General features: G+C 54.4%; 10 protein-coding genes across 10 annotated transcripts; 4 read left to right on the top strand and 6 right to left on the bottom strand.

Moving 5' to 3' along the window:
• Window positions 1-113: 113 nt before the first annotated feature.
• Window positions 114-943, bottom strand: P153DRAFT_398490 (glycosyltransferase family 1 protein; the record flags this gene model as incomplete). The annotated part of the gene is made up of 1 exon (XM_033671646.1): window positions 114-943. Exon 1 carries the CDS (start codon window positions 825-827, stop codon window positions 114-116), a length of 714 nt encoding a protein of 237 aa, XP_033521510.1. The 5' UTR covers window positions 828-943.
• Window positions 944-1,026: 83 nt separating this feature from the next.
• On the bottom strand, window positions 1,027-2,940 carry P153DRAFT_320582 (uncharacterized protein). The gene is made up of 2 exons (XM_033665117.1): window positions 2,223-2,940; window positions 1,027-2,167 (listed from the first exon to the last, which is right to left on the bottom strand). Exons 1-2 carry the CDS (start codon window positions 2,760-2,762, stop codon window positions 1,148-1,150), a joined length of 1,560 nt encoding a protein of 519 aa, XP_033521509.1. The 5' UTR covers window positions 2,763-2,940; the 3' UTR covers window positions 1,027-1,147.
• Window positions 2,941-3,012: 72 nt separating this feature from the next.
• Window positions 3,013-4,800, top strand: P153DRAFT_424437 (uncharacterized protein; the record flags this gene model as incomplete). Its single annotated transcript, XM_033672487.1, has 2 exons — window positions 3,013-3,181; window positions 3,235-4,800. Exons 1-2 carry the CDS (start codon window positions 3,059-3,061, stop codon window positions 4,798-4,800), a joined length of 1,689 nt encoding a protein of 562 aa, XP_033521508.1. The 5' UTR covers window positions 3,013-3,058.
• A 134-nt stretch (window positions 4,801-4,934) lies between these two features.
• P153DRAFT_368455 (ribosomal protein S12/S23) lies at window positions 4,935-6,037 on the bottom strand. Its single transcript, XM_033668519.1, has 3 exons — window positions 5,966-6,037; window positions 5,605-5,853; window positions 4,935-5,503 (listed from the first exon to the last, which is right to left on the bottom strand). The coding sequence occupies exons 1-3, from the start codon at window positions 5,973-5,975 to the stop codon at window positions 5,325-5,327; spliced, it is 438 nt and encodes a 145-aa protein (XP_033521507.1). The 5' UTR covers window positions 5,976-6,037; the 3' UTR covers window positions 4,935-5,324.
• A 280-nt stretch (window positions 6,038-6,317) lies between these two features.
• On the top strand, window positions 6,318-7,148 carry P153DRAFT_295852 (uncharacterized protein; the record flags this gene model as incomplete). Its single annotated transcript, XM_033664053.1, has 1 exon — window positions 6,318-7,148. One exon carries the CDS (start codon window positions 6,318-6,320, stop codon window positions 7,146-7,148), a length of 831 nt encoding a protein of 276 aa, XP_033521506.1.
• A 516-nt stretch (window positions 7,149-7,664) lies between these two features.
• On the bottom strand, window positions 7,665-9,454 carry P153DRAFT_387666 (MFS general substrate transporter; the record flags this gene model as incomplete). Its single annotated transcript, XM_033670672.1, has 6 exons — window positions 7,665-8,652; window positions 8,707-8,818; window positions 8,878-9,068; window positions 9,121-9,152; window positions 9,224-9,378; window positions 9,436-9,454. 6 exons carry the CDS (start codon window positions 9,452-9,454, stop codon window positions 7,665-7,667), a joined length of 1,497 nt encoding a protein of 498 aa, XP_033521505.1.
• Window positions 9,455-10,378: 924 nt separating this feature from the next.
• P153DRAFT_295355 (uncharacterized protein) lies at window positions 10,379-11,815 on the top strand (the record flags this gene model as incomplete). Its single annotated transcript, XM_033664022.1, has 1 exon — window positions 10,379-11,815. The coding sequence occupies one exon, from the start codon at window positions 10,379-10,381 to the stop codon at window positions 11,813-11,815; it is 1,437 nt and encodes a 478-aa protein (XP_033521504.1).
• Window positions 11,816-12,895: 1,080 nt separating this feature from the next.
• Window positions 12,896-14,083, top strand: P153DRAFT_296271 (class II peroxidase; the record flags this gene model as incomplete). The annotated part of the gene is made up of 2 exons (XM_033664078.1): window positions 12,896-13,311; window positions 13,372-14,083. The coding sequence occupies 2 exons, from the start codon at window positions 12,896-12,898 to the stop codon at window positions 14,081-14,083; spliced, it is 1,128 nt and encodes a 375-aa protein (XP_033521503.1).
• Window positions 14,084-14,298: 215 nt separating this feature from the next.
• P153DRAFT_59785 (uncharacterized protein) lies at window positions 14,299-16,100 on the bottom strand. The gene is made up of 3 exons (XM_033673294.1): window positions 15,843-16,100; window positions 15,326-15,436; window positions 14,299-15,269 (listed from the first exon to the last, which is right to left on the bottom strand). Exons 1-3 carry the CDS (start codon window positions 15,901-15,903, stop codon window positions 14,515-14,517), a joined length of 927 nt encoding a protein of 308 aa, XP_033521502.1. The 5' UTR covers window positions 15,904-16,100; the 3' UTR covers window positions 14,299-14,514.
• P153DRAFT_344433 (monothiol glutaredoxin-5, mitochondrial precursor) lies at window positions 15,987-16,651 on the bottom strand (the record flags this gene model as incomplete). The annotated part of the gene is made up of 3 exons (XM_033666050.1): window positions 15,987-16,171; window positions 16,296-16,569; window positions 16,625-16,651. 3 exons carry the CDS (start codon window positions 16,649-16,651, stop codon window positions 15,999-16,001), a joined length of 474 nt encoding a protein of 157 aa, XP_033521501.1. The 3' UTR covers window positions 15,987-15,998.
• Between the last annotated feature and the right edge of the window lie 1,786 nt (window positions 16,652-18,437).

The raw sequence follows: 18,437 nt of genomic DNA, 5'->3' as shown, positions 1-18,437 counted from the left end.
GCTCCTACACTCATCCCACTATCACATCCTTTACCAAACGAAGCACAGGGTATAGGGTATCTCGCCACGCACCTTCAAACGCCATATCTTTTCCCCTCTCCAACCCACACCATCTACACCAACACGCCCCAAAACTCCGCCCTACCCCCCCCCCCCTCCAACCCCTCCCACTGCACCAAAAACCGATCCACAACCCTAACCAGCAACCTCCCACTCAAACTCAACCCCCTAACGCGCGCAAAACTCTCCACATAAACCGTCCTACACATCCCCCCCGACTGCGCGCCCCTAACATTGAAAAATTTAAGCACCAGCACAGCCAGCACAACAATAACGCCCGTCGCGGGCCCATTCGTAATGATTAAACCGGGCAGCTCGCCGTCCAGGAGCGGGGTAAACGCACCCCCCAGCGTGCGCAGCGCAGAAAACGGCGTAGTAAACAGCGACTGGTGAACACGGCGCGCGCGCGGGAGCGTGTGGATCGTGTAATGCGCCGGCCCTGTACACTTGTCCCCCCGCTCTTCCAAAGCGCGCTCAAACGCCACGGCGCGCTGTGCGGAAAACGCGTCCCCGCTACTCACGACGTATGTTCTGTGCGTGTATTTCTGCGTGTTTAGGGCGCGGAGCAGGCAAAGCATTTCGTGCGTGTGGCCGCCTGAGCCGAGGACGATGATGACTCTTGTTGCGGGGGGTGGGGTGCGGCGGTGTGGGGGGTTTCGTGGGCGGGGGAGGATGGCGAGGAGGCGGAGGGTGGTGGCTAGGAGGAGGGTTGTGAGGAGGGCGAGGAGGGTGGGGAGGGTGAGGAGGGCGGATGGTGGGGGGGGCATCTTCGGTTGTTGGATGGAGGAGGTGTAGTAATCGTGGGGTTATTGGGGTGTGGGGTTTCGGTGGTAGGGAGGGCGGTGGGACATTGTTGGTTTGGCGGTGGTGAGGTGAAGGCGAGGAGAAGGTGAGGTGGAAAGGTACGTGTTCAACTGACCAATGAGGAGACGGAGGCTTGGAAACGCGAAGTCACATGCTATACATCATTAATGTCTGGTAGCAATGTATGCAGCAGTCACCGAGACCGCGTCTGGTTGCCTTCGTGCTATGTTACAAACAAGCCTACTGGATATGCTACACTATTCTACAAGCCCATCCACAACGTCTAGTCGAGCTCCGCAGCATCGCTATCTGCCCTCCTCTTCACCTTGACACCACTCTTCTCCATATGCTGTCCCAACGCCAACAAAAGCGTCTCTGTGTCCACCATCGGATTCTCCTTCTTCTCCTTGATCTTCTTTGCATGATCCAACTCCCACCTCAACTGCATGGGCGTCTTCATCCTCTCCGCTGCACGACGCTGCTCCTTCAAGAGCTCTTTCGCCCGGATCTGGTGCTCGGTGGTGCTTTTGGGTCTCCTGATAGCCCCAGACCCGTCTTTCCCTTCCTTGCTGGCCTTGCCCGCCTTGGTAACAAACTCACGGATATCATCTCGTAATTCCGTGCCGAGAGTCTGTGGGAAGGGCGGCGCGATGAGCGTGTAGGACATGGAGTCTGCGGAGTCGACGATGTTGCGAGTTGTATCTACGTCTTCGTAGGCATCGGGGTCTTTGGGGTCCCAGCTGCGGGGTCGATCATTCTTAATCCTTGCCAGCTGTCTGGATTCGATTTCTTCGAGTTGGGCGGCGAGGGGCACTTCTTCCCTTGTGGCGACGGCGTCGACGTTTTTGCTACGGTCGCGCCAGCGGTTGAGACTCGTGATTGGGTGGCGCAAAGTATTCAAGGTTTTCCTTACCCACGTCTGGCCGTCAAGCTTGTCTTCTACTGTTATTCCGCGGTCTTCGATCTGCTCCTCTTTCTCCCATGGCCACTCGATTCTGTGACGCGTGCCGGCGATGTAGCGGTGGAAGATGGGCAGGCCGCTAGATGGGTCGTACTGGTGCTCCTCGGGGATCGTGGCATCGCCGTAGTCGGTGGCGGTGAAGGGGTCCATTCCGGTGGTATGGCGCTCCATGAAGAGTTTGTCCACGATGACGTCCTTGTAGACTTTCTGGCGCTTCTCGACGTTGTTGATTTCGTAGGGGACTACAAGACGGAGGTTGTCTAGGTGAATTGGGACTTCACTCTCACGTCGTGGGCCTACATGTCCGTCGGCGTTGCTGAAGACGTCTGCGTCGTAGTATTGCTAGAAATTGTTAGTGGACGCTTCACGAGAGTAGTATGATATAGAGAATACACACCATGTTCATCTCCTTTATGATGGCTTCGTGAGTTCGCCCAATGACCTCGGCGACTTGGCCAATCTTGCCCTTGTCCCGTCCCGTCATCATCAGAACACGATCATCGCGCACGATGGGGAAGTACTTCTTGTCATCGACGACAAGGGGGTAGTTCGAGTCTAGGCCCTGTCTTATTCTCGATTCGTTCCTGTTCTTCTGCACACGAACTGGTATATCCGGCTTCTGCATATGCCCCCCCGTCAGGGCTCCGTACTTGTCCGCGTCGCGTCCAGTGGCACGGTTTGGCCTCAGAGGACCCAGGCGCCAGTCCTCGTAGGCATTCGCCAAGGCCTCTTTCTTGGTGCCCTTGACGTACTCGTTGTTCCAGACTACGTGTTGACGGGCGGATTGCTTCGACTCCCAGCGTTCCTGCTGGATCTTCTGACGCTCTTTCCGTGCTTTTTCATGCCATAGGATTGCGCCCTTGACCTTGCGAATTTCCTTCAGCTTCTTCGCCTGGCGGGTTGCGTTTCGCCCTGGTCGGGCGATCAATTGGGTCATGGTAGCGGGGGTGCAGGCTATGGGGCTGGCTTGGTATCGTTCGCGGGCTATTGAGCCATCGAGTGGCGGGCAAGGGAGAGTCGGTGGGTGATATGTCGAGACTAGGCAGGCAATGTATCACGGCTGTTTCCCCCACAGCGATGCGGCGTGCGCAGGTCCCCTCGTCGAATGGTGGGTCAGACGTCGAAGTGGTGAACTATTTTCACGAGACCGCCCGCAGAGGTGCGCTAAGTCAACCCCATGCATGACACCAGAACACGATCCCACGAAACACCCAAGACGACGCCTCTTTCACCATGGTGCTGCTGCGGCGCAGACTGCGCTGTCACTACTGCAACACGCTGTCACCGGACAGTGTCTCAGACATCCCGCGCCTGTATCTGTGTCGGCATTGCGACGCAGTGAATCACTTCGATGAGGTAGGCAACCAAGACACCAACGGCCATAAAGCGCCTCTCTGACGGCACACCAGCGTGGAAACATCACCGACCCGCCTCTCGAAGAGATCGCGACTGCCCCTGCAGCTTCCTTCCGCTACATCCAGTCCCGCTCTCCGTCGCCCAGCATGGCTCCCCCGACCGAGGACCTGTTCTGCCACACGTGCCAGCACAACCAGTTCATCCTGAACAAGATGCTCGCCGAGTATATTCCCGACGAAGACGACCCCGAGTACGACAAGCGCGTCGAAACATCCGACGCCTACCGCGACGAGCTCGAGGACCGATACCCGCAAGTCTGCCAGCGCTGCGAGGGCCGCGTCCAAGACCAGCTGCGAGCTGCGGGTTATGCGGCCAAGGCAGACCATCTCCGGCGCATGATGGAGAAGAGCAACCAGAAGCGCACGACTGTTCAGACTCCCCGCCAGACCTGGACGCTGGCCGTCATCGAGCTGGCCAAATGGACGTACATCGCCAGCATCTTTGTGGGAGTCTTGTGGCATGCCCTGGGGATCATGATGGCTCCGGATGAGAGGATGAGTGCAGACGAGGACTTCGACTGGGACGTGTGTCTGCGCCAGGCCGTGTTCGTTCGCCAGGTAGACAGGGGCTGCGTCCTGTCGCCTGCTGTCACCGAGATAATGTACTACGCGCTGGCCGCCGACCTGCTCACCGTCTGGTGGAACCCCAAGCTCACAACCAAGACAAATAGCCTCACGGGACGAATGCGCGGACTAAAGTCTCTCTGGGCCATCCGCGCCGCAGTCCTTCTCCTCCGATTTCTATGTCTCGACTTCTGGCACCTCACCACAATCAACAACGCCGCCCACATCTTCATGCTAATCCTGCTCCCCCTCTCCGCGCTCCTGACCTGGAAAGCAGTCCGCATCGTCTACCACACACCAACCTTCTTCCGGCCCGCACCGCCCAGCGCCGAAAAAGCACCCCGACCCCCCGCCTCCCAACCCACCCCCTTCGACATGGCCCACTCCTTCACCTCATCCTTCCAGCCCAACGACCCCGACGCCCTGCCCCCCTCCCCCACAGACTCCGAAACCTCAGCAACAACCTACGCAACCGACTTCACCACGCCCGGCCGCCGCACCCCAGCCCGCCACACGCCAGCCCGCCAGCCCAGCTACGGAGAAGACATGGATTGGACGCCCACGACACGCCGCTTCGCCCACGACGCCCCGCCCATCCTGCCCCCGCAATTCGGAAACAAACCCGCCCTTTCCTCCCCCGCTAAACAGCAGCGCGAAAGGGAACAACACTCCATATTCAGCAAACCGGATCCGAACCCCTTCCGCCATAAGGTCCCCGCCCCGCCCAATGCGGCGAAACCCACGCCCTGGAAGCCGGGCGTCTGGACGCCCCCGCTGAAGGAAAACGCGCCGAATTTCTTCAAGGAGGGGCATAGGGCGAGGGGTGGGGAGGGAGAGGGAGAGGGGCTGGGTAAGGGGCTTGAGGGCCTTGGTGTGCCGAGGAATGTGCAGCGCGATGCGGAGCTGTTTGCTAGTCCGAAGCTGAAGTATGATAATTATGGGACGCCGCGGAATACGGGGTTGGAGTCGAGCTTTAATGACTTGTTTTCAAAGTAGGCGTGTTGTGTAGTTTGGATATGGTGGTTGGGAGAAGGGGGATTGGCACTATGTATGAAGGCATTGGGAGGCGTTGTTTCTTGAGATACCCGCTCTTTTGTTTCGCCTTTTCTGTACTTGTATTCATTGGGTTTGCATTGGAGTCGTAGGGGTCTTATAGATGGTAGGGTTGACTTTATATTCTGGTAAACAACGTACATTCATATGACGTACCCATTGAGTATAGGAAGCATCCAATAGACAAGTCGATGCAAATCGTTAAGCTGAGTGCGCCAGAGTAGCTTGACACATGAGATAGGAACAAATCGAAACACGGATCAAAAACCAATGGAGGGCGCTTGGATGGTCGGATTTCTCTATCTAACCACAAGCCAGTCATGACTTTTCATATGCCGAGTAGAAGCACAGGAATATCCCCAATGTAAGACTCCGGTAACCTCCCATAATCATCCGCGGGTTCCATCACTCGTTCATGGCGGGCTTCGCTCGACGTTTGTATTCCCAAACTCCGTTGATTGAGTCGTCTATGACCTGGGCTTCTCCTTCTTCTCCTTCCACAGAGCCGACAGACCGACACCGGAGACCTTGACAACCTTGAAACGCACACCGGGAATATCACCCTTGGCCTTGCCCTTGCGACCGAAACCGGCAAGCAGGACCTCGTCGTTCTCGTCGACAAAGTTCAAGCAACCGTCGTTGGGGACTGGTGGTGGTGTTAGTAGTGGTCCGACACTGTCTTGTTGCCACCATGCTCTCATCCCCAACAGCCTCCCATTCCCGTCGCTGGCGTGGCAGGAGACGTACCGAAAGCAGTGACCTTCTTTCCGTTCTTGATCAACTGAACCCTGACACACTTTCGGATGGCGGAGTTGGGCTGCTTGGCCTCAACACCGACCTTCTCGAGGACTATGCCCTTGGCGTGGGAGGAGCCACCGAACGGCGAGGACTTGTAGGCGGTTCCGAGAAGGCGCTTCTTGTAGTGGAGATCGGCCCATCGTCCCTCACGGCGATGGTTGCGCAGCTTGCGGGCGGCGTTGAGACCTCTCGGCTTTCCTGGAGCACGCTGTGAGCTTCTGCATTGTGTGGGCGGGACTCACGGGCCCCGAAAACGGTGCATCGTCGTGTTGGAGCGGATTCGGGGCGCGAGGGCGGTGGGATTGCGTACCTTTACCCATGTTTGCGGTTTGGCGATGGGATTGCTGGGGAGTGGGTGGTTAGTATCGACGAGGTCTGCGAGTCTCGAGAGCGAAATTGGTCGCCTCGCTTCTGTGTGCGGAGCGCGCTTGGCGTGGATGCGCTAGTGACGCTAGCCATCTTATCTTATCGATCGGCACGCGTCACCCAAACTACGACCATCACCCCAACCATGACATTCAGGACCAACAACTGACATGTACACTGCTCACTTGCCGTACTAAAACTCCACATGGTATAGTGTGAACAGCAGCCTGACAACCATTTCGTCACCAAGTCTTCTTCGCGTCTCTATTGTCAATTGCTCAACCAACTACTTCACCATGTCGTTGAAACCTAGCGCCATCACCCGCACACCCAGTCGCCTGCCAGCGCCTGCCCTCTTCGTCGGGCCCCCATCCCACAATGCCTCAAATGTCTCACTCCTCCCGCTCGGCACCGAGACCAAAACCCCCCTGACCCGGCAACGCTCTCTCCTCTCTCCAGACCCAAAGCGACCCCTCCCACCAAACACCTCCGAGCTCGATGGGGAACGACTTAGCACCATATCCTCCGAATCATCGGCACCCTTCGTCCGGCGACAACGGCAGCACAGCATAGCAGCAGATGCGGAAGCTACGTCCAGGGCCGAGGCCATATGGACGGAAATGCAAAACACGCTCCAAGAGGTGGAGTTGAGTGCTATCAAGGGGTCAGGGATGGAAGTCTTTGGGGCTGAGCACTCACGGGCGTTGGACGAACTTCGACAAGCGCAGATTAAACTTGCGAAGGCGTGGGCGCGTTCGGAAGCAGAGGAGAGCGGACAGGCGTCGGATCAGCAGAGGAAAGCGCACGACATGCACGCGGGTGACCTGCTTTCCCAGAGCACCCTGACGAGGCCAAGAAGCAATACACAGGGCAAGGAAGATAAGCTGTTTGATCGCCACAAGCTAGAGGAGGAAACGGAAAAAGACATCGAGCTGAGCAGAAAGAGAAGGGAGGAAAATGATCTGTACTTTGAGAAGGTGAACAGTGGCGTGCAAGAGGTGGTCGTCAGACTGGAAGAGGTTGCGAAGGCGATGAGGGGTGTGGAAAGCGAAAGCAAGGAGATCTGGGGTCACGGGGATGATGGCGTGGAGACTGAGAGTGTGGGTTCGGCGCCGAGCATCACTTGAAGTTGTGGGCGTGGTTGACTGCAGTCCTACTCTACAGACTACGTGATGTCGCAAAGCCACCAGAATTGATGGAACGCCACTCGGAGTATAGGCCGCATGCGCTCCTCGAAGGATTCCAGGAAGAACACTCCAAACCCCTTAGAAACATTCTATTCGCATCCACCACCTGCAACAGATACGTTGGAATCAGGCATCGAACCAGGTTCACATCAGTCACTGCTTTGGGACGGTTGGGCAGAAACCTACATGTCGAAAAGGCAACGAAGCCGTCTCCGAGACCAATGTCACTCTCAGAACATGCTGCCCTTTGCAGGAAGTTACCGGCGACCGAGTATGCGCCCTAGGATTGCCGTAATGCTTCTATTCAAGACCATTGTTTGTTCAGAGCAAAACTACTCCATTCGAAGCTGCACTTTGCTAATAGATCATTCTCCCTACATAAATCATCAGTCATCTCCGCATTTCTTCCATTACACGCCAGTGAACCCCACATCTCCATCCCACCCTCTCCGACAATCACAGCAAATACCGATACTCCGGATTCAAGTCTCCCAACTCCATCTTCTCATGCTCCGTCAGCCCCAAATCCCTCACGCTCTTCTCCCTCTTCCGGTTCGACGCCGTACACATGAAAAAGTACGTCGTGCAGCTCACCGCGCTCAAGAACACAAACGCAATTCCAATCGAATACCCAGGGATATATCTCGGCGCGTCCTTACTCAGAAAGGAGAACACGGCGATAATCCCCCCGATGTTGCCGAAGCCGACTTGCCACGCGGAGCCCACGGCGCGCCGATGGTGACCGCCTAGATTCATGTTGAACCAGCACACGATGACGGGCATGGCCGTGTACGCGCCCATGGCGACGAGGAAGAGCGCGCCGTACTGCACGTTGTGATTATCGTGGACGGCGAGGAGGATGGCGAAGCCGCTGACGCACACGCAAATGGGGAAGATGGTGAAGAGGAAGCGGTGCTGCATGCGGTCTGAGAACCAGGCTACGAGCATGCTGAAGCCGAAGGCAGCGGCCCAGGGCGGCACCGAGTAGAGCTGTGTGCGGATGGGACTGTAGCCGTACGAGCGGATGATGGCGGGGCTGAAGTACGAGTATGCGTACGCAGGGACGATGAGGCCAAAGTACATGAGCCCGCCGACGATAATCTTGGGGTCGCGGAACACGTTGCCCACGTCGTGGAGCGTGATGGGGCGTTCGGCGGCGGATTTGCCTTGGTCGATTTGCAAGCGCGCTTTCACGAATGCTCGCTCTTCCTCGGTCAACCACTTGACTTCTTCCGGGAAGTTGGGCAGCAGGAAGAAGAAGAAGAAGCTAACGATCATCGTGAGAAGACCCTCGAGAATGAAAATCCAGCGCCAGCCGCGGTAGCCGTGCATGCCGTCCATCTTGCCAATCGCCGAGGCGAGTAGGCCGCCGAAAGCGCCTGCGAGCGTTGTCGACGAGAAGAAGAAGGAGTAGCGCTTTTGCGCTTCGTGACGACGGTACCACCTATACAGATTGTTAACTATGTTGTGTTTCCCTCTTTAACTTAAGGACACACACATTCCGATGAGGTAGAAGGCACCAGGGAACATGCCGGTTTCGAAGACACCGAGGAAGAAGCGTGTTGCTAGGAGGCCGCTGTAGCTTTGGACGAAGCCCTGGAGCATGGTGACTGTGTAGGTCAGTTAGTGGCGGTGTTGTTTCCAGCTCGGATGGGTTGACTAGACTTACCCAAGCCAAAGCCAAACATGCAGAGAGACAGCCAGACCCGAGGCTTGAGCTTCTTCAAAATCACATTCGAGGGGATTTCGAAGAGGATATATGGCACAAAGAAAATGACCAACGCGATGTTATACCTGTTGCCATTGAGAAGATGCAAGTCTTGAGACAGACCGAAGACATTTGCGTTGGCTATGTTTACTCTGTTCTCGTCAGCTCTGGCTCAGTAGGCGCATAACGTCGTGGTCTGCTTACCGGTCTAAGAAAGCCAGCAGATACATGACACACTGCGAACCCAGATATTAGCATCATTCTTCTGTGTCTGTCTGTCGGATGAGTAAAAGAATGGTCAGCATACAAGAAATGGAACGACATGAAGGTCTATCTTTGTGACCAGTTTGCTTTCGGTAGTATGTGCTGGGCACACAACGAGCTCGGGAGCTTCATCGTAGTCGTTTGCTGCAAAGTGAGGTTCCGTTTTTGGGTTGCCGTTGTCGTGAGACGCCATTTCTTCTGCGCATGCTCAGCAAGGTGACTCAGATGTGGGCTGCGCGCCGACTCTCAACTCACTCTTTTTCTTGGAAAACATCTTGAATATACAATGATGTTATCTATGCAATACGGGGTGCTCCTTGGCCTTGGTGTTTAAGACTAAGTCGACCGGAGAGCGCTAGAAATCACTTCCTAGTCACACTCGTACCCACGGCTGAGAAACGGAAGGATGGAATCATCTCGTGCGCCGTGAATGGCATCCTCCCACTTTTAACCGCGGAACCTGATGTTGCGTCCCCGCGTTTTTGTGGGCGCCGCTTATCTCTTTTCGTGTCATTTGCTGATCGAAGACTCTCAATTGGGCAGTCGTCAGTTGATCTTGAGGAATGTGGCGGTTATCCTGCACAACACTTGCAGGCCATCTAGTCATGATGACCAAGTGCGTCACGGGTGAGAAACCGAGCAGAAATAATCGGTCTCGGTGAAATTCGAGCGGTAGCGGAAACAGGCCGCTCTATGGTAAGAAATCTAACATCTGGTATGGCCCAGAACTTTGCTCAGATGTTACGGTGTGATCGACGACTGTGGCGTAACGATCCAATGAGAAGACATTTGAAAGTTTTTAGCAATTTCGGGTCGATCGGTACATCGGTCCAGATAAGGGCGAGGATGCGATTAGAAATGCGCAAAACTATGGCATGCCGCCTACAGACATATGCCTAGCATGTCAGTTTCCGAGATGGAGGAAGGTATTGCGGTACGCTGGGATGACCGCGGGATTAGAGATGGGCCCAAGATCCAAGGCCTCGAGTCGGCGAAGTCTGGGTCCGCCCAGACGCACTCATTCAAATACTCCTGCTGCCGGCAACTACCCTACTTTCTAGTCAGCCTCTCCGACTTTCACACCACAGCCTCGGCCACTGTCGCTCTTTTCGAAAAACTCCAGCTCAGCCTCCGGTAACCAGTGCTACTGCGCTCGACCTGGATCTTCGTCTTGCAGCGGCTGGCCTGCTGATCAGCCATGGTCAATGCGAAACACGTCGCCTTCAAAGTCAACCAACAGACTCCAAACTACCCCACGGCACCCGAAGCCTATGGCACGGTACTCAACTGTCGAAAACCGGGCGGAAAAAAGATTCTGGGCGAGCAGAGGGAAGTGCGGTCGCATCATGTGCCCTTGATCAACGTACCTGGGAGTCGTAAGCGGAAGTGGGGTGGCCAAGAGAAGGGCAACGACACGGATCGTTCAACGAGTTTGATCACTTGGACGGAACCAAACGCAACGACGACGGCAACAACATCGCAAGAGCAGGAACTTTCGAGTCAAAAATGGCAGCTCAAGCCTACCAAGTTACGGAAGCCTCTGACGAAAGGAGTTGACCTGGACTGCTGGTTCACCATACTTTCCTTCTCCGACCCCGCGCAACTCTTGGAGATGCGCAGCAAGGTCGTGTCATGCTATCGCTTTTTGAGGAACAATCCTATGCTCTGGAAACATAGCAGGAGCTACTACTACGGAGACGACATGCCAGATCCGCCCTCTGAGCTCACCGAGTTCCAGTACGCTCACTTACGGCACGGGCATGGATGCATGAGCTGCAGCACGCCCAACACACGCAAGACGTACTGGGCATTCCTACGACGGTGGTGCAAGAATTGTCTGCAGGAAAAGGTTGTGAAAGAGCAGGATGCGATCGTTTTGCTCAAGGACGCGAACCGAGAAAACTTTTCCTTCCTCCTCAAGTGCCTCCCGTCTGGCGTTTTCGATTCCTGGTGTAATTTCGTCGGGGCTGGGCCGGCCAAGACGCATTCGGTCAAGACGGTCTACCTGCTTTCAGATGTCAAGAAGCTCGTCGCCGACCTGGTCCTTGAGAAAGAGCAAAACCCCTTCCTGGGCCACGACGAGATGCGCGCATGGATGGAGAAAAAGGTCGAGCTCATCGAAGAGCGCCGCTCATTCGCACGCAAGATGGAGCAATGGGAAGACGCAACACGCTCCACAAAGTCCTTTGACTACCAGGCGAGAAAGTCGGCACGCAAGGCATACTTCGAAAGCAAGGCATCGAAACTCAACCCGCCTATCAGTCTACGCGAAATGGAGTTCTGTCCCTCGTATCGTCGCGCGATCACTATCCCCAAGGAGCCCAGCAATGCGTCATGGCTGCAGCTCAAGCCTAAGCTCGAGAAAGAGGCCGCGGACTTGGCAGCTCAGGGTGGTCCTTCGGGGCTTCAATCATCCACGTCATCTACGCCAGAGACTATGACGCCTGATCGTATTGGACAGGCTCATCAGCCGTTTGTGTATCCTGTGCATTCCTTCATGTCTGCTAACCTTCCGCTCAACTCATACCCCCCCAGCAGTCTGGCGCCGGACGATAATCTGAGGGTTTATCAGGCGTCGATGTATGCGCTCATCCGTCCTCCAGGGTTTCTTTCTCCACATGGAAATCTGTTTTGATTTGTTTGCACACGTTTTTGCGTCGTTTTTCTTGCTTTTGGTGTTGGAGTCTCTTGGTCTTGGTGTTGGAGTCTTTCTTGATTGTGGTGTCGGAGTCCTTCTGATTATGATTGATAAGCTTGGTTACGCGATTTTCAGTATTGGAGTTGAATCTGGCGGAGTTTATCAAGAATGGCATTTGACTGCATGGCGTCGGGCAGAGTAATGAAGGGGGCTGGAGTTCAAGGTCTGGCAAGATCATCAGGAGCCACCTCGCACACTTCTGGTGATACGACCATCTAATCGCACTTGAATTTATACGTTGAATTGTTTACTATCGAATTCTGCAACAGGCTTTGAATCAATTTCGTACATCCATCTGTATGGCTTCGTACGCGTCTCGGCAGCTTACGCAATGCCACGCTATGTGCCCGACTGATGTTGACCTGAAAACCGACACCATGGATCCCTCCACATCCTCCCGCCCAAAGACCCAAAGAGCTGAAGACCTGCGCCCCTAAAGCACACGATGCAGTAGATCTCTGTACCCGCAGAGCCTCACTTACCCCTCATCTTGCCATGTGTGTTGCACAGCTCTTGGCCTATCAGAAGGGCTGGAAGACGGGTGACCAGTGAGGGGAAGTCGCGAGCCCTGAGAGCTACAAAAACCACCGCATCTGCCACGTTTGCCCGTAGCTCCGACGCGGGAGGTTTGTTCTCGAAGCAAAAATATTTCCTAATCGGCGGAAGGTGACCACGTTCGATGTGGTAAGCTGTCAGGTCTGGAATGAGTAGATATACCAGCCCGCCTATTGGCTGCGGTTTTATCAAGGTGGGTCCTGAGTAGCACCACCAAAAAAAGATGTGGCCATCGATGGTGCCGGGTAACATTCCCTCTTAAAGCCTCTCCTTCCCTTGTGTTCTCCTCGTCTCTGCTTTGCTCGATCACACCACTGTCTGGCTGTACGTGTCAATCGTTGATTCAAACTCGCGCGCAGCTGCACCTTGAGTCTGCCTGGACGCTTATCAACTGTTACTCTACGAGTAGCTCAATCACCAAACACAGCAGTTAGCATAGCTCAACTTCGACTAGCTAGCACAATGGCATCTGCTTCGCGAACCTTCACTCGTGCTCTGCGCACCGCCACCCCGTCCTTCCGTACCGCCTCGACGCGCTCTTCTCGCTTCGTTGCGCCCACCCAGAGTGCCTTCCGCCAGCAGTGGCAACGCGGATACGCCACGGGCAAGGAGGAGGAACCAGACAAATATGAGGGCAACCCCACGGGCCTGATCTGGGGTGCCGGTGCTCTGCTCGCCGGTGCTGCTGTGTACGGTGTGTACACGCAGAAGCCCGAGTTGTTCGGCGCGGAGAAGGTCAAGGCGCCGTTTGTCGCCAGGTTCGAGAACTACCAGCAGATATACGACGCTATTGCCAAGAGGCTCGAGGAGCATGACAGCTATGACGATGGGAGCTACGGGCCTGTATTGCTTCGTCTGGCGTGGCACGCCTCAGGGACGTGAGTACACCACCATCACCCCCGATTCTCGCACGACATGAATGGCTGACAAGTACACAGCTACGACAAGCTGACCAACACGGGTGGCTCCAACGGTGCCACGATGCGTTTCGCCCCCGAGGGCGACCACGGCGCAAACTCGGGCCTCAAGGCTGCCCGCGACTTCCTCGAGCCCGTCAAGGAGGCCTTCCCCTGGATCACCTACTCGGACCTCTGGATCCTCGGCGGCGTCTGCGCAATCCAAGAGATGCAGGGCCCCAAGATCCCCTACCGCGCCGGCCGCTCCGACCGCGACCTCTCCTTCTGCACGCCTGACGGCCGCCTGCCCGACGCGTCCAAGGACCGCAGCCACATCCGCGCCATCTTCGGGCGCATGGGCTTCGGCGACCGCGAGATGGTCGCCCTGTCTGGCGCCCACGCCCTGGGCCGCTGCCACACCGACCGCTCCGGCTACACGGGGCCCTGGACCTTCTCGCCCACCACCATGACAAACGACTACTTCAAGCTGCTGGTTGAGGAGAAGTGGCAGTACAAGAAGTGGAACGGCCCCAAGCAGTTCGAGGACGTCAAGACAAAAACCCTCATGATGCTGCCCACGGACATGGAAATCGTAAAGGACAAGAGCTTCAGGAAGTACACCGAGTTGTACGCAAAGGACAACGACGCCTTCTTCAAGGACTTTAGCGATGCTGTTGTTACGCTCTTCGAGCTCGGCGTGCCGTTTGTCCAGCCAGAGGACCAGAGGTGGACGTTCAAGAGCTCTTTTGATTAGTTGTTGTTGGATTCTAGGGTGCTTTGCTTGCCGGAGTTCGATGTGAACGGGATATCCAACTAGACTTCTAGACTGTGGCCGTTTTTCTGATGAGTAGGAGAATTTTGGTGTGGCCTTTTGACTGTTATTTTCTTCTCGACTATACGGGGTTTGCGTAGATAGGTAGAACGTCTTGTATTATCCGAATATATTTCTCTACACATGTATACGTCTGATCATAATGTCCCTGCCTATCATGCAGTGTACGTAGGAGTAACAAATCCTCGCCGCATTGTTTGCCAAGATATATATCATAGATGTCCGTTACCCCCATAAACAGTCCTGTCGTTGCGTCACACAACGCACAAACACCCCCAGCCCTCTAGCCCTTCTGTAACAAATCTCGCAACATCGCTTCCGTGTTCCACACACTTCTATCCGTCTCTTCCCACTCAGTCCTCCTTCAGCATCGCCTGAGCAATAAGCACATGTTTCTTCTTCAACCACGCCGCATGACGATCCTCAATCTTGCAAAAGTCCTTGAGATGCTCTTGACCCAAGTTGCCTACCTGCGCCTCCAGTTCCCTGACCTCTTCCCCCAGCAGTCTCGGCGTCTCAGGAGCAGCCTTCTTGAACCGCGAAGCCTGGTACAAGAACGGCGGGAACGTAGTCTGGAACGTGACGCATTTCTTCTTACGCGGAGGCGGGGTATCATGTTCCGGGACGAAGAGTGTGGACTCTGCTGTGGTATCTGTGGTTTTCGACGGGGAGAGCGTGTCTTCGCTGGCGGAGAGTAGAGTCTCCATGGCCCCGTCGCCTAGGCATGTTACGCCCAGTTTGAAGATTTCACCCACGATCATCTCCCATTCGGTCTGTAGCTTTGTGAGTTCTGCTGTTTGCTGGTGGATGTGTTCGTCGAAGTTGTCCATGCGGTTCGCTAGTGTGCTTTCTACGCGGATCTTCTCGCCGTCGGTGTTGGTGCGTGTGAGACCAAGTCTGTAGGCCGAGAGTGGTTGGTAGAGGGTTGCGGCCATGCGTTCGTATTGGGCTGGTTTGGAAAGCTTAAGGGGTGAGAGGTCGTTTGGTTTACCGGAGGGCACATCTTGTAGGGTGCTTTCATGAAGCTGGTGAAGGAGGTCTTCGAGCGTCTTGGTGATCTGGACGGTGGTGGTAGTATATAGGTGGCGCTTGTAGTCGTCACTGGTTTCTGTATGTCGTGCATCAGCCGCCTTGGTTAGAGTGATAGAGTTTTGCAGGACTTACCTTTGAACTCGACGGCAATTACATGTTCGTCCAATCGCTTCTTTGATCTCCTGCGGTTCTCTTTCTGCGGACTGCGAGAGCTGCTGGATTGCAACTTGTCAATGTGGAAGTCTGATACATGTTTCACAGTCAGTTTAGGGTCATGAGAAGCCGGTCGCAGTGTCTTGTCGAGCTTCTTGGTCTTGTCGGGTCGTTTTTTGAATATTGCGCCTGCTGACACGGATTTCTTCGTGTACGGAGGCGTGATTTGCTTTGCTTGCAAATGGGTGCGACGCGCTCGCAAAGCAGAGCTGGGGCGTTCGACCTCCATCATGGAATGCTCTGCGCTGTTGAGTAGAGTCTGTGGAGTGAGGTGAAGCAGGAAGTGAGGATGAGTTTAGGCTTCGATGATGTTCCGGTTCCGGCGAGGAAGGAGCGACTGAGAAAAAAGACACAGACAATGATGTGATTGAAAGATTTGGAGAACAGAGGAATCGCTGCTACATCATACAGGCATATCATACACAAGAATACTTACGAGGGCTTCCCTTGTGGGATCTGACCGTTTGTGTTCTACATTTTGATGGTACATCATTCATGTCATATCAGCTCGGCCTTCTTACAGAGCTTCTCCGTGAAGCCACGTTCTACAGTCTTTATATGCAACTTGACTGTGCCTCATAAACGCGCAGGCTTATTTTGGCGGCTCCGCCTCACCCTCCGCGGGCACAACAACGCCCTTCTCTTCCAGCATTTTCGCCAACGAACCGTCCTGATGCATTGTCATAAGGATATCGCAACCGCCAATAAACTCCTTGTCAACGTAGAGCTGGGGTATCGTCGGCCATTCTGAGTATTCTTTGATTCCTACAACCAACTGTCAGCATGCCATATTTGAAATACATCATGCGCAGCACTCTGCGGGCCTCGGCGCATGTAGGCTCGAGCCTTTGTAGCTTCGAGCAACATTTCATGAGAATGTATGACGTACCTGACCTCAAATCGCTATCCTCCAGCACATTGAAGGCAGTAAACTTGTCCGGATCTACACCCTGCATGCCCAAGATCTGTATGCTAGCTCTTGAGAATCCACATTGTGGTGTCTCTGGTGTGCCCTTCATGAACAGAACAACAGGTGATGAGCCGACAGCCTTATCGATTGCCGAGCGGACTTCATCGGACAAGAGTCGTGCTTGGAAGGGCGTGAGAAAGCGTGTGGCGGCGAGGGGCCGAGCTGTGCTTGCGCGGGTCGCAGCGCGGAAAGCCTGTGTATTTGTTAGTATGTAAGAAACTTGAGAAGCCTAGAGTGAGAGTGTATACCGAGGGAATTGCGCGTCTTGGAAACATTGCTTCTGATATGGAGTGAGTGGTGTGAGAGAGATGGAGGCGTGAGCACCTCCGCTATCCTCCGCAAATATTTGGATGAGGTCAGGATTCGAGGATGTGCCAAGGCCGAGCTCCATCCTCTGCACCACACCCAATTGTAAGCTTCACATTACATCTCTATCATGATCGACTCCAGTAGACAGGTCTCCATGCTTTTGAAGACCCAGGCTTAAGGCAATAATGAAATCCAAATGACGGTCGCCATCTCGATGTAAGGGGATAACAGAGGCATTTTGTGAGGCTAGGTGTAAATACAATGTAGACAATGATTTCCATACGAAGATGACAGTCAGGAGGCATTGGTGAGTAAGATGAATGAATTGTGGGAAGAAATGGTGAACGATGCAGTACCGTTAATGTCGCATTCGGTACGATAGAATCAGAGGCGGTCATAATCATGATTCGAGTGAGTGACTGGCAGGTCTTCCATATCGAGCTTCTGCTTTGCAATAGTTGACTTGCGTCGGAATTGTCACAGTACAACTGATGGATGACCAGTTCATGGAAAAGATCAACTATGAAGCATTTGTTGCTTTACGTCCAACTTTACTGTCGTCACGCACATCGTTCGCGAGTGTTCAGCGACGAATCATATTTTCACATGCGAGCTTCGCGGTATTATGGGCAATGTAGTCCCATGTGTTGCCCTCGAGATCTTTCGAGACTAGACACAAATTTGTTACAGTGTCTGTTGATGAGTAAGGAATCTCACAGGTATGCTACGACTTAATCGAGATTTGACAAATACGCACGACAAAGCCACGAAAACATTTCTGGACACGAGAATAGATGGAGCAACCAATAAGCGCCCAGCCGGTTCATGTCATAATTCACACTCGTGCGATTCATTCCCCATCACATGATAATTCTCGTCACGAAGCGCCCTCGCCTACAGAAACGCGCCTCCACAAAAACTTCCCACACCTCATCGAAACGAAAGGTTACACTTCACACTACTCGCCGCAAACAGACGCACAAAACAACAACTCAAACAATAGAGTCCGACTTTGGCTTTTCGAAACGGGCCAGTTTCCATTCCGGGCTCCCAACCTGAAACAGCCACGGACACACAATACGAAGACCCAAAACAGAACTCCGCTTGCGAAGCCTGGGCCACCTTTGTGGGCGGAATGGTTTGTTTGCATGTCGTGTGGGGGAGATGAAGGGATGTTACGGTGCCATTCATTCTCCTCGTACGGACCTTCCTCGTTCCCAGTTGCCGAATAAACCGTGCGGCGCACGGTCATCACGCATGACCGTGGGAGCAACACAGCCCCAGGGATGAAAATTGGGAAACGGAGCGGTGATCGCAATGGTGCAAGGTTGTGAACAGCATGGGAAGTAGATGTTTTCATGTTTTGATATGATTTTGTTCCTATCTAGATATATGGGTATCTGCGACGTTGTCCCATACACCAATCCCTAAGTGACGCGTACAAGAAGAGAAGTAGATGATGAGCCATCGCGACAAAGTCTGCAATGACAAGCGAGAGACAAGAAGGTTAAAGCCCATCGTCAACCGCCAGACATCCCCACATACAACGTGGAGCCTGCCCGACATATCGGCAACAAGATCAGGAGAGCGAACCAAACATAACCGTAAGGATAATTTTCCAAGATCCCGGATCATGGTCGCCCGGGTAAAACAAAAACGGAGTTCATAAGGAGTCGTGCAAAGCGCTGACCTGCCTGCGCTAGCAATAAGAGAGAAATCTTTGGGGTATCTTGATCATGGCGTGGCTGCGCA

This window comes from Dothidotthia symphoricarpi (genome assembly GCF_010015815.1).
Source record: "Dothidotthia symphoricarpi CBS 119687 unplaced genomic scaffold P153scaffold_15, whole genome shotgun sequence".
Lineage (NCBI taxonomy): Eukaryota > Fungi > Ascomycota > Dothideomycetes > Pleosporales > Dothidotthiaceae > Dothidotthia > Dothidotthia symphoricarpi.
Note: the sequence above shows the minus strand (reverse complement) of the source record. Positions and strands in the feature narration are given on the sequence as shown.